A 13,782-nucleotide genomic window follows, 5' to 3' on the forward strand; every position below is an offset into this window, starting at 1 on the left:
GGCATTTATGGGGAGGAAGCGGGTGTGGCAAGGAACAGCTGTAATGGAGGTCGCCTTCGATGCCACCCCTTCCATGAATGCCAGTCTGGGGAGGGCAGCGGTGAGAGAGCCTCTCCGGGAGGCCTCCCTTTGGGTGGGGCAAGAGGGGCGATGTGGGGGGCTTGGTCTTGGATAGAGTGTCATCAGGGGCACATTTGATTTCCAAAGAGGAAACCTGGCGAGAAGGAAGTTGGAAAGTCAAAACCTAGAGGGGCAAATCACTCTGAAACTCCTAAAAATGTAATATGAGAAGCAAACTGGAACGCAGAATGTGGCCATAAAAAAAGTGCAAGCAGACGGGAAAGGATGCTCAAAAGGACTCTGAGGAACACATGGCCGAAAACATAAAGACCAACAACACAAAGTTCTTTGAAAATAGAAGTAGCAGGAAGCCATCGAGGGAGGCGGCTGGTGCCACCCGTTCCCTTTGCTCAGGCAGCGAATGCCACCCCCCTCAGAAGCTCCTGGCGCCAGAGGCTGAGGTCTCCTCCGCGGAGCTATCAGGAGGGGCCGCCTTTATCAGCCGCCTGCCAGGAGGCGCCTCCTGCCTGATATCCCCCAAATCTCCCACAAACAGGTCTCCTCAGAGGCACCCAGGGCTGCTCCACTCACACACCCTCCTGCTGCACCCACAGCCCCAGGAGAAGTCCCCCTCCAGGTCCTGCAGGGGCCCGTCAGCCGGGTGCCAGGACTTGGGAAGAGTGGCCTCCACCCCACCTGGACCGGCCCCACAGGGCTGGCCCAAAACAGTCTGGAGAGCCACATGGGGGGGGCCTGGGGGCCCTCATGCGCTCCTCAAGCCGGACCCGCCCTGTCCTAAAGAGTCCAGACAAACAGACAACCTCTCTCTCAAGACAAAATATTTAAAAATTCCTTCCAGTAGCACCTTGGAGACCATCACTGGAAGATGCTACTGGAAGGAATTTTTTTATTTTGTTTCGACTACGGCAGACCAACACGGCTGCCTTACCTGTAACCTCTCTCTCTTTCTCAGCATAAGAACAGGCTGGGTCAGGCCAAAGGGGGCCCATGGAGTCCAGCCTTCCCCAAGGGGAAGCGCAAACACAGGATCCGGGCCCCAGAGCAAGTCTCTCCTCCTGCGGTTTCTAGCACCTGGCATTCAGAAGCATCGCTGCCTCTGACTGTGGAGCCCTGGTGGCTTCTGGGAACATGGCCAGAGATGCCCCCCCCCAGGCCCTGGGGGCAGCAGCAGGGCTCCCCCACCATGGGACACCCCCCCCCAAGTCCAGTTCAGTTGCTGCACAAGTCCGGGAAACTCCTGTCTCAACCAGCCTTCCTTTTTCCAAGCATCTGCCGGCCACTTGCCCCCAGGGGACCTCAGAGATCTTGGGTGCCAAGGAGGAGGAAGGCTGGGGTCTGTGGGGAGAGGCAGCAGAGGGCTCTGCCCAGGGGGGCCTCCGTGGGGCCTGACCAGAGAGGACCAGCTGGATGCTCAGGGGCCCAGAAGTCTCCGGGTGGCCCAGGGGAGGGGAGACTCTCCTGAGACCCCTGGCAGAAAAGAGGAAGGAGGGAGAGAAGGTGGAACTGTGCGGCTTATATACCTCAGCCAACTGAGCCTGATCTGCTGGGTCTCCTCTCTCCCGCACTGAGATCTGGTGTTTTGCAGCCTGCAAAGTGTGTGGGGTTTGGAGAAGGGGCCGAGATCTCATGCCAGGAATCCCTGCAGCCCCTGCCCTGATCCTGTGAGCCTGGGCAGTGGGCTGGGTGGGCATCGTGAGCCCTTTGATGGGGGTCGGGGAGCCAATGGGTGGGCGGTGGGGGTCTTTGAGTGGGGAAATGGTTGGCATGGCAAGGAGGGAACCCCTGCTTCGCCCACACTCACAGAGAGCCAAGGAGAAAAGGGGGGTGTTCCATCCCCCCCCATCTGCCCACTTGCCAGTTTCCCCAGGCGGAAGGGCAAGGAGGGCACCAAACTCCAAGGACTCTGGAGGGTGTTTTTCTTAGGCTCACTGAGGCGGGGGAGACATCGCATTCAAGCCTCTTCATGTCGGGGGGGGGGGGCAGAGAGAGCCAGTGCTAAAGATGGGCACAAATGCCAGTTTTGGTCCTCTCAGTTCCTCAGGTTTACAACCTTAAATTCAGCTTCCTGCATTTCTGCCACAATTTGCAGTTTTAGTCTTTAAAATCCCCAGGAAAATTTGCCAGCAGTTCTGTGCGAATTTCCCCTGACGCACTTGCTGTTGTTGTGTAGTCATTTAGTCGTGTCCGCCTCTTCGTGACCCCCTGGACCAGAGCACGCGCCAGGCACTCCTGTCTTCCACTGCCTCCCGCAGTTTGGTCAAACTCATGCTGGTAGCTTCGAGAACACTGTCCCACCATCTCGTCCTCTGTCGTCCCCTTCTCCTTGTGCCCTCCATCTTTCCCAACATCAGGGTCTTTTCCAGGGAGTCTTCTCTTCTCATGAGGTGGCCAAAGTATTGGAGCCTCAGCTTCACGATCTGTCCTTCCAGTGAGCACTCAGGGCTGATTTCCTTCAGAATGGAGAGGTTTGATCTTCTTGCAGTCCATGGGACTCTCAAGAGTCTCCTCCAGCACCAGAATTCAAAAGCGATCAGCCTTCTTTATGGTCCAGCTTTCCCTTCCATACATCACTGCTGGGAAAACCAGAGCTTTGACTATACGGACCTTTGTTGGCAAGATGATGTCTCTACTTTTTAAGATGCTGTCTAGGTTGATGCACACATTTCTGCAATGCCATTTTCCACAATACAATACATTTTTAATCCTGTTTTTTAATATGTGCATTGACTTTACCTTGCTATGGTAGCTTCACAGCAGAGTCTGGCTCTCCCAAAAAGTGGCAGGTGCAAAGGGGTTTTTCCTGCCATTGCAAGGGCATGGAGGAGTCAAGGAATGGCAGGATTGGGAGGGACCCCAAGCGTTCATCTAGTCTGACCCCCTGGAATGCAGGAATCTCAAGCATCCCTCCCAGGGGGCCAGCCAAGTCCTCCTTACCCAGCCACACACACACACACCCGGTATGCCTGAAGGGATGGGGGGGGCAGGATCCGTGCAGCATTTCTGCTGACGCCTGCCTGTCTTTTGTCTGTGCCCCCCTCCAGGCTGCGGAGAGCGGTGCCACCCCCTGAGCCTCCCCAGAGCCCCCCCTCCAGCAGCAGCTGACTCAGCGGCCCTCAACCTCTCCCTCGGCCCTCCTCTGCCTCCTCCTTCCTCCTGACAGGCATCCCAGGCCTGGAGCGGCTCCACGGCTGGCTCTCCATCCCCTTCTGCGCCATGTTCTCCATTGCCCTCCTGGGCAACTCGGCCGTCGTCCTGGTGGTGGCGAAGGAGCAGACCCTCCACCAGCCCATGTACATCTTCCTGGCCATGCTGGCCCTCAACGACGTGGCTCTCTGCCTGGTCATCGGAGGAGATCTCCTTCCAGAGCTGCCTGGCCCAGATGTTCTTTGTCCACGCCTTCTTCCTCTCCCAGTCGGCCATCTTGCTCGCCATGGCCTTCGACCGCTTCGTGGCCATCTGCCGGCCACTGCGGTACATGGCCATCCTCACTGGCACCACCCTGGCCAGGATCGGGGCCAGCCCGGTGGCAGGAGCGTCTGTGCAGTGGTCCCGGGGGTCTTCCTCCTCCGCAGGCTGCCCTACTGCCGCACTGTAGCAGGAACCCCCCCACCCCAATCATTCTGCTTGTACAAACTTCACACACACACACACTCACACACTACATACGCCACATTTCTGTTATAAATTCATAGAAAATCAACCATACATCGGATTTGCACTGTTCCATTTTTATTTTACTCCATATGACAAGAACTAACAAAGGGGGGTGACTTATTCCTGGTCAGCCATAATCCCTCCACCATCCCAGCACATCTGCAGGAGTCCTGCCCAGATGATCCCAGACAGAAGACAATCAAGACCACAAAGAACTTGCATATGGGAGTGGATTCAGCATGGACTGAAACAAAGGACAATGATCAGATCTTCCCTCAGGGGGCAGGAAACTGCAAACTCCCCTTTGTCTCCTGGAAGTGACTCATGGGGAGGGGGGAGAGGAGGAACCAGCCAGGTGACAGGACACTCAGGTTACCACCAACTCCTCCCTCAACCCCTCCTTTCTGTAATATATGCATGATGTTTCTGGGGGGTGGGCTTGACCTAGAGGAGGGGAATTTCAAAAGTTTTTATAAGACCTTGCACACTATTTTTCTGGGTCTTTCCTCTCTCCTGCAAGTGAGGGGAACACCCTGATGCATCAGTTCAATAAAGGCCAAGCCTACAGGCTGCTGTTTTGCTCCAAGTTATCCTGGTTGGTGTCTTTGTTTTTGTCCAAGAGAGCCCTCGGATTTTCCGGTAACAGCACCAACGTGATCCGCCACACCTACTGCGAGAACATGGGCATCGCCAAGCTGGCCTGCGCAGACGTCACCCTCAACAGCGCCTACGGCTTGGCGGCCGCCTTCCTGACCACCGGCCTGGACGCCATCTTTGTGGTGGTTTCCTATGTCCTCATCCTGCAGGCCGTCCTGAGGCTGCCGTCCAGAGACGCCCGCCTCAAGGCCTTGGGCACCTGCGGGTCCCACGTGGGCGTCCTGGCGGTCTTCTACAGCCTGGCTTTCTTCTTCTTCTTCACCCACTGCTTTGGCCACAGGGTCCCTCACCAGGTCCACATCCTCCTGGCCAACCTCTACCTCCTGGTGCCCCCCACCCTCAACCCCATCGTCTATGGGGTGAAGACCAAGGAGATCCGGGGGCATGTCCTTGGCCTGCTGAGACGGAAGGGCAGCGCCCCCCAGTTTGGGGTCTGAGGGACAGACGCCTCGGCCTCTGGGCACCGGGTGGCAGAGCCCTGTTGCTGCCCGAGGCTGAGGACAAGATGGTGCACAACATCCGACTGGAGCGGTAACTGGTTCTCACCTGAGTGCTGGAGATGGGGCAGAGTTCTCCTCTGACCCCAAAAGCAGCCAGCTGGCTATGGGGCTGCAGGGCAGACCAGGGGGCACACATTTCTAGGGGGAGGCGGGAGGATTGGGGTGTTGACAGAGGATTCTCGCCACCTGAGTCTTTTCCCTTCCTTGAAAACTCAGCTGCCAATATCCGAAATGCCACCCTACAAACCTGTGGTGCAGCAGCTGGAAGATTGTGCCCAGTTCTGGTTGCCTCACATGAAAGCGGACATTGCAGAGTTGGAGAAGGTTTAGGAAAGGAGACCCCAAATGATCCAGGGGAGGAAGCAGCTGAGGAAAGGTTGCAGCGTTTGGGCCTTTTTAGTTTAGAGAAAAGGGGAGACTAAAAGGCGAAACTACAGAGGTTTATAAACCGACGCCTGGCCTGGAGAAAGTGGAAGAGAGAAGCTTTCCTCCCTCTCTCCTAACACTAGAACTCCTGACACGTCAGGAAGAGATTCAGGACTGATTACAAAGTCCTTCTTCATGCAGCACGGAGTTAATCTGTGGAACTCCCTGCCACAGGAGGCGGAGATGGCTCTGAAAGAAGATCGGACAATTTCGTGGAGGAAGAGGGGGCTGCCAATGGCTCCTGCCAGGAGGCCTGTGCTGTGGCTCCGCAGTCGGTTGGAGGCAAAGATCCTTCTGAGGAGGGGAGAAAGGGCCTCTTGGGCTCTGGTTCTGGGGGCTGGTTTCCCTTGGGAGAATTCTGGCCCATCCTGTGGCCAATGTGGGCATGCTGGCCACCTCAGAAGGGCCTCATCCTGTCTGGCCAACCAGGCGCCTCTTCTGCAGCCCTCTCCCCACCCAGGTTCCCCAGGGAAGGAGACAGGTAGACTGCCTCTGCAGCTGGAGGCATTGCATGGCCACAGAGACAAATGTGGCAAGTTACTTTAAACTCTTGTTTATTATTATTATTATTAGTAGTAGTAGTAGTTATTTATATCTCGCCCACCTGGCTGGGTTTCCCCAGCCACTCTGGGTGGCTCCCAACAGAATATTAAGAATAATAAAGCAATAAAACACCAAACATTCAAAACTTCCCTAAAGAGGGCTGCCTTCAGATGTCTTCTAAAAGTCGGACAGTTGTTTATTTCCTTGACATCTGGTGGGAGGGCGTTCCACAGGGCGGGGGCCACTACCGAGAAGGCGCTTTGAGCTTGCAGCCCCTCCTGGGACCTTGCAGGAAGGGTGGATCATAAATAAATGATCTCCCTGCACAAGCCTCTCCATGAAACTCCAAGGGCTGCCCTTCACGGTCAACGAGAGACACACGGCAGAGAGCCAACTGTGAACATTCACAGACCTTCTTCTCCAGCTCTGGAGTCTAGTCTCTCGGTGCTTGAAAGCCATCCACTCCCAGCTCTGTTTCCTCCCATGGAGCTGGCATGGCCGGCTTCAGGGGCTCTTCCCAGGCCAAGGAAGGCACATGGCAGAGAGCTAGCTCTTTCTTGCCCAATATAACACTCGCTAGGATGCAGCTGTTCCCAGGTCTGCACTCTATGAGCAGCTGCAACAACAGGGGCGACTCTCCCTCCCTCCGTTAACGCTCCTCACAGCCAGAGACTGCGCCTGCACGGAAGCTCCCTCTGCCCTTCCCTCTTCAGTCCCCTCCTGGTTCTGGGAGATGGAGGTTCAGGAGAAGGTGGGGAAGCCCCTGGCCCTTCCCTGGCCTGCCTCATCCTCCTCTTCCTCCAGCTGAAGCGTCCCCTGCCTCCGACTCTTGCCTCCCGACTGGCCCAGTTCCCCACAAATCACTGCCCCCCTCTTTCAAGCCAGACTCCAGCCCCTCTTCCCCCGGCGTCCTGCCAATTGTAGACACCCCCTTTTTGGAGGCTCATTGAGGGAAGCTCTGGGTTTGAGTCATCCCGGACATTTCCCTTGTGGCTCCCATTGCGCCTTCATCTGTGCAATGGGTCTAAATGCCACATGAGATCTGTGGGGTGTGTTTTGCCCCTGCAAAATGGCTCTCGGACTGTGAGCTTCCGGGGAGTCTCCTGGGCTGTGTGCTCAGTCCTGGTCCTGCTGCTTGCGAGGAGATGATAAAGAGAGCGGCTGGGGCCTGGTGTCTTCTAGAGAGAAGCAGCTATCTGGGGCCTCCTGCTCGGCCCAGGGCGCCACACCCCACGGCCAGCCTCTTCCCCCCTCCTGCTCCTCAGCCCCACCAAGCTGGGCCCCAGAGGAGGAGGAGGAGCTTTGGCCCAGGGTATAAAAGGCTCCAGCCCTGGAAGGAGCTCCAGCTCAGCCCAGAAGGTTTTCTCCAGCAGCCGAGAGAAGCTCACAGCCAGCCATCATGGTGCACTGGACCGCCGAAGAGAAGCAGCTCATCAACACTTTGTGGAGCAAAGTGGACGTGGCCGCCTTGGGTGGGGAAACCCTTGCCTGGTAAGGCCAGGGGTGGTTGCCTCTCTGGGCAGGCTGGGCAGGCTCTCCTCTTTCCACCTGGAGAATGACCATCCATGCCTCTCCCGGTGTGGTGTAGTGGTTAAGAGTGGTGGACTCGTAATCTGGGGAACCGGGTTTGATTCCCCGCTCCTCCACATGCAGCTGCTGGGTGACCTTGGGCCAGTCACACTTCTCGGAAGTCTCTCAGCCCCACTCACCTCACAGAGTGTTTGTTGTGGGGGAGGAAGGGAAAGGAGAATGTTATCCACTGTGAGACTCCTTCGGGTAGTGATAAAGCGGGGTATCAAATCCAAACTCCTCCTCCTCCTCTTCTTCTTCTTTCTCCTTCCTTCCTTCTCTCCAGCATGATGATCGTCTTCCCCTGGACCCAGAGATTATTCACTCACTTTGGGGACATCTCCAGCCCTGCCGCCATCTGTGCCAACGCCAAAGTCAAGCAGCACGGCCACAAGGTCCTGGCCTCCTTCGAAGAGGCCATCAAGAACCTGGACAAGATCAAGGAGACCTTTGCCAAACTGAGTGAGCTGCACTGTGACAAGCTCCACGTGGACCCCGTCAACTTCGGGGTGAGCCTGCCTGCCCCAAGGGCTGCCTGGGGAAGGGCGGGGGGGATGGGTGCCTGAGGTCCCCTCTGCAAGGTCACAATCCCCACACACGAATCATAGAACTGTTCTGTTGGAAGGGACCCCGAGGGACATCTAGTCCAACCCCCTGAGGGAATCTCATGACAGACGGCTCCTCACCCTCTGCTTAACAACCTCCAGTGAAGGAGAGTCTTCCAAGGGAGTCCGTAAAAGCTCTTTATCTTCAGAAAGTTCCTCTTAATATCTAATGGGAATCTCCTTTCTTGTTGTTTAAATCCATTGGTTCGGATCCTGCCCTCTTGCGCACCAGAAAACAAGTTCCAGCCTTCTCTTCTCTCATGCTTTTAACTTGTTTTGAACTTTGTGTGATTTTACCGTATTATTTTTATGTGATGCATTTTTTATGAAGCAGCGATATAGAGATATAAATCAATGAATTTTAACTAAACCCACATACCCAAGTAGGGGAGAGTTCCTGCCCATCTTTCACAATCCTCGTGACGTCATCTCCTGGCGAGTCAGTGTGGGCTCCCCTCATCTCTGGCCACCTTCAGCCACGCCTTGAGCAAGTCGACCCCTTTACCTTGGAAGGAAGGGCAACTCGATGGACTCTCTTGCCTTCTGGCCCTTCAAATGGAGCCTGTGGGCCTTTGCCCTCCCTCCTTCTGACTGGTCCCTGGTCAAGCAAGGATCTGTCCGGCTAGCAGAGGCCGAGCCCAGGAGGTCCCTGGCAGGGGCCACTTTGCTTCTTGGCACCAAACCTCTCCTGGCATGGCAATGCCAGCCTGGGACGGTGTGGGGTTCTGTCTGTTGCCTCCTGGACCGGCCTCCTTCCAGGGGACCCCAAACCCCTTCATCCATCCCAGCTGGCCTTTGGGCTTGACCCCACAGCCGCCAGCTATGGCTGTGTGGGGTGGGGGTTGTGGGGAGAGGGCGTTCCGCACACGGGCCCCCTGGCGGAAGGAGTCACCCCCCTCTTTTCTCTTCCAGCTCCTGGGCGAGGTCCTCATCACCATGCTGGCCGCGCGCTTTGGGAAGGAATTCACCCCTGCTTACCACCATGCCTTCCACAAGCTGGTCAAGGTGGTGGCTCATGCGCTGGCCCACCGGTACCACTGAGGCACCCCCAGGGAGAAGCGGCCGCCTCCTGCTGGTCTCGCCACCCACCGGGTGGGGTGGGGTCCACCCCTTCCTCCCCTTCCTGCCCCCATGTGACGCTTGACCCTCTAATAAATCCTTCCTCTGCAATCTGACCTGGTTTCCTGTGTCTCCTTCTCTGGGACAGAGGGAGGGGACGGGAGTGGGGGTGAAGACCCCTCCTGTTAGCTGGCTGGCAGGGGGCTAGGAAAGTGGGGGGGGGCTTCTCTATCCTCTGTCACTCAAGAGGAACCATTGAGCACCAGTGGGGGGGGTTCCAGGGTGCTGTGTGGCACTTGCAGAGTTGGAAGGGACCCCAAGAAATCATCTAGTCCCCTTCCCACCATTTCCTGGTCATTGCCCCTGGCCAGTTGTCCTCCTCGTTTTACCTCCTGGAGAGACTCGGTTGGAGATCCCAGCTCTGCCCCCCTGCTCTGCATTCCGCCCCTGCCAGTCACACACTTGATGCCTCCCCCCCTTATGAAGGACACCCTCTGCCGCCTGGCCTGGTCTCTCTCTCCCCGCTCTGCCCGCTGCTCCTGGCCCACCAAGGTGTGGCAGCTGCCCCAAGTCTCCCCCCTTGGCGTGGCTTCTTTGTTGCAGAGCAAACAAGCCTCAACAGAGAGGCCAGGTGGGGTGGTGGTGGAGAGGGGGGGGGAGACGCCTCCTGTTAGCTGGTCGGGGTCTGGGAAAGTGGGGGGCTCTCTGTCACTCAAGAGGAACCATTGAGCACCGGTGGGGGTGGGTGGGGTTTCAGGGCACTGTGACACTTTTCCCTTGACACTCCTGGCAGGCTCCCTTCAATGCTCCAAGGTCCAACGTCCATTATCTTCCTTCTTTCTGGGGAAACGGGGGGGGGGGGCGCTGCCTGCTCTGGCTTCAGCCCCCTCCTGCTGGGGGGCACCCAACCAGTGCACCGGGGACACAGAGTGCACCCACAAGGCACCCACCCAGCCCCTTCTGAGCTGAGGACTAGACAACGGCGTGGCACCAGAGCTAAGGATCATGCTCGGCCGCACACGCTTGGCAAGAATGCATGCGCACACAGCATCATCAGCCCTGTGACTCATGCGCACATTCTCCTTGCCAAGCTTCATTTCCCCCTATCTGCAACCAACGGACCAATCAGAAGCTGCTCTGTTTGACAGCTGGCCAATCAGGGCACATTTAACCTTTAAATCTCCCTTATGGAACAGCAGCCCCTACAGGGGGGGAATGCAAATGGCAGGCTGGGCTGCTTCTGGGAAAAGGAAGGAACTCTCCGCTATGAGCCTCCAATGAATGGGAAAGACGCGGAAATGCAACAGAAATCTGGTTAATGCAAGTTTTTATCCCGTTCCAGTGGTAATAAAGTTGTTATCCAGAGGTACAGGGTGTTACAGGGAAATTAGACGGGAAAGTCTTGCGTCACCACGCTGAACATCTCCAAAACCTCATTCGTTCAGGTTCAAGGCTCCATTCACAAAGTGCCTGTCTAATCAGAAACTCCAGGTCCCTGACAGCAGCGCCAAATGTCCAGAAAATTAACAGCAGCACATCTGCAAAGGCCTCTGCAAGGGAAGCTCAGCTCAGTTTGCAGAAGGAGCCCCTGACTCCCCTCTGAGGCCCAGGTCTCCAGCAAAGGAAAACAGGGGAAGTGTCAGAACCAAATCTAGCAATTCGCTGGTAAATGTATCTATGTACAGGCTCAATGGGAAAACTCTCACAAGACATCACGTGCTGCATCCATCTTCTCAGTTCCAGTGGCATTTAGGACCCAGGGAAGTGAGGTATAAGGGGCGGGGTGAGAGAGCCCACCGTAATCCACAGATGTACAATCAGTTCTGCAGGGCCTTCCAAATGAGTCGTGATGGTGATATCCTGCCCCAAGAGTGTCAGGCAGATCACCATCTCAATCGCAATGCCTACCTGCCCCATAGTGGTACATTATGGTCTGCCCCGCAGAGGACCTTAATGTCCATGAATAGTTTAGAGGTCCTGGGCCCTAAGGAAGTCAGACTATCCTCCCCCAGGGCCAGGGCCTTCTCAGTGGTGGCTCCGACCTGGTGGAATGCTCTGTCCCAGGAGACCAGGGCCCTGCAGGATTGAACCTCCTTCCACCGGGCCTGTAAGACAGAGCTATTCTGCCTGGCTTTCAATTTGAACTTAGCCTGATCTTTTATTCCCCTTCCTCCCCTTTTCATGAAGATTCTCCGCTCTGGGATCCCACAGCCAATTCTCCCCTGATCTCCTCACTGGCCCAAATAGGACTAACTTAGCCAGCTAGCCTTGGGGATCATCTAATGTTTATTGGATGGATTTCCCCCCTAAACTGATTTTTGAATTCTGAATTGATTGCTATTCACGTTTTATACTGTATTTTATGCTGGTTTTTGTTGCATCAATTAAGTGTTTAAAATTTGTTGTTAGCCGCCCTGAGCCCTGTTAGCCGTTTTCTGAACTGGAAAGGGCGGGGTATAAATAAAAAATTATTATTTATTATATTATTAACAAGACAAAGGGGTGTCCCTCAGGGGCCCGGGAACTGTACATGTTTTCCTCTGTACTGTGATGGAGTATGTGTGAAAGGCTGTATTTGATTGACAGGGGCCTGCCTGGATCTCAGGTTCTACCTGTGACCACACCTTTTCTGTGACAATTCTATGGTTCCTTGATGACGCATCTTGAGATGTATTATGGGAAACATTGAAATGCGGATGAAACCGATTGTTCGGCGCTTCTGTCTGCCTCGTCTTTGTGGGAGTGGGAAGTCTTGTTGCAACAATAAAGATCAGGCCTGCTGGCTGCTCTTTTTGCTTCTGTCTCCTGGCTGAAGTCTCTTGCATGTGACCCCAAACCCGAGTCAAGGTCAGGCGATGTTGGGGGGCTCCAAGGACCCCCTTTTACAGTGGAAGGAGACGGGAGTCGTGGCATGAACAGAACGGGGAAGCCATAATCCCTGTGTACACAGGATCCCCTCCTAACTGGCCGATTGGGCAAGATCCCACATGGCAAAGAGCCAGATAGAAGCCTATCACCCTCGCAATACATGTAGGGACCTCCAACCCAGGCTGGAGTTCACCAGGTGCAGCAAGAATAGATTTCCCCAACTGATTCAAGGTAACAAATGGGAAGGTCAAGACTTTCTTTGGAAGGTGAAAGGCAGGAGAATGATCACAGCCTTGAGGGACAGGACTCTGTCTGGGACTCAGATTTCTGCCTGACAACGCACCGCCTTCTCTGACATTTTTTTTATGATGCTTCTTGAAATATATTATGGGAAATTGTGGGAACTTACGAAAGCGGATGTAACCTTTTGTTCTGGGTTCTTCTTCTTCACGGGCTCAGGAGTGGAAAATTAGTTGCAACAAATAAACGATCAGGTTTACCAGCCGCTGTTTAGTTCCTTTAACTGGGCTGCAATCTCCGGCTTGAACATGACCACTCTTAGACCCACAGGACCAGATTCTAACAAAGTTGGGGAAACCTTTTAAGTAAGGTACCCCAAGTTTTGAAACTTCCTTAACAGGCCCCTGGTGTGATGCCTCGCCCCCTGATAAAAGCCACCCTCTGCTGTCTCAGGCAGCAATTCTTCCCTGCTGCTCCCTGGGGCTTATTATTATTATTACTATTATTATTATTTATTATTTATACCCTGCCCATCTGGCTGGGTTTCCCCAGCCCAGCCACTCTGGGCGGCTTCCAACCAAATATTAAAATACAGTAGTCCATCAAACATTAAAAGCTTCTCTAAACAGGGCTGCCTTCAGATGTCTTCTAAGTCTGGTAGTTGTTCTTCTCTTTGACATCTGGTGGGAGGGCGTTCCACAGGGCGGGTGCCACCACCGAGAAGGCCCTCTGCCTGGTTCCCTGTAACCTCACTTCTCTCAGGGAGGAAACCACCACAAGGCCCTCGGCGCTGGACCTCAGTGTCCGGGCTGAACGATGGGGGAGGAGACGCTCCTTCAGATATACTGGACCGAGGCCGTTTAGGGCTTTGAAGGTCAGCACCAACACTTTGAATTGTGCTCGGAAACGCACTGGGAGCCAATGTAGGTCTTTCAAGACCAGTGTTATGTGGTCTCGGCGGCCGCTCCCAGTCACCAGTCTAGCAGCCACACTCTGGATTAGAAGTAAGCCTAGCAGGGCTTACTTCTGAGGAGACATGCACAGGCAGGTGGGCCTGGTGCTGCCGCCTGGACATGCAGAGCATGACTCCTCCTCAGACAGCGAAGGAGCAGCTTGCCAGCAGTTAACTCCTTGCACACTGGAAGTCCTTCCCCTGGAATGGAAACTGGCCCTTTGCACAGAAACAGACAGGAAAAGCCCCAACGAAAGAGGAATGGCTTCAAAAGTTGATGGACTATGCGGAAATGGAGAGCAAAAATAAGAGAGAAAAGAGGCGAAGTGTTCCTGGAAGAGTGGAGACTATTTGAAGAACTGTTATGGGCAAATGGAAACATGGTCAGGGTTCGAATTGTGAGCAGCAGAATGAAAACAACGATAAGTGAAAATGAGGCTAATTGTATTAAAGTATGGCATATAAAAAAGGGACGCGGGTGGTGCTGTGGGTAAAACCTCAGCGCCTAGGACTTGCCGATCAGAAGGTCGGCGGTTCATATCCCCGCCACGGAGTGAGCTCCCGATGCTCGGTCCCTGCTCCTGCCAACCTAGCAGTTTGAAAGCATGCCAAGTGCAAGTAGATAAAT

The 13,782-nt window shown here is 55.0% G+C and overlaps 2 protein-coding genes and 1 pseudogene across 4 annotated transcripts in view; 2 read left to right on the plus strand and 1 right to left on the minus strand.

The window, feature by feature from the left end:
• The window catches only part of LOC114589761 (uncharacterized), a 498,312-nt gene that overhangs the window by 267,248 nt on the left and 217,282 nt on the right, over positions 1-13,782 (minus strand). The gene's annotated exons all lie outside the window — the stretch shown is intronic.
• On the plus strand, positions 372-4,829 carry LOC144327394 (olfactory receptor 52D1-like; annotated as a pseudogene).
• LOC114595210 (hemoglobin subunit beta-1-like) lies at positions 7,194-9,210 on the plus strand. Its single transcript, XM_028725562.2, has 3 exons — positions 7,194-7,352; positions 7,717-7,939; positions 8,948-9,210. Exons 1-3 carry the CDS (start codon positions 7,261-7,263, stop codon positions 9,074-9,076), a joined length of 444 nt encoding a protein of 147 aa, XP_028581395.2. The 5' UTR covers positions 7,194-7,260; the 3' UTR covers positions 9,077-9,210.

This window comes from Podarcis muralis, chromosome 4, assembly GCF_964188315.1.
Source record: "Podarcis muralis chromosome 4, rPodMur119.hap1.1, whole genome shotgun sequence".
Classification (NCBI taxonomy): Eukaryota; Metazoa; Chordata; class Lepidosauria; order Squamata; family Lacertidae; genus Podarcis; species Podarcis muralis.

Excerpts from the sequence above, each read along its gene's own strand:
- LOC114595210 (XM_028725562.2), top strand. The coding sequence starts at position 7,261 with ATGGTGCACTGGACCGCCGAAGAGAAGCAGCTCATCAACACTTTGTGG. Across the intron at positions 7,353-7,716 it reads GGTGGGGAAACCCTTGCCTG|CATGATGATCGTCTTCCCCT; the intron begins GTAAGGCCAGGG and ends CCTTCTCTCCAG. Across the intron at positions 7,940-8,947 it reads TGGACCCCGTCAACTTCGGG|CTCCTGGGCGAGGTCCTCAT; the intron begins GTGAGCCTGCCT and ends TTTCTCTTCCAG.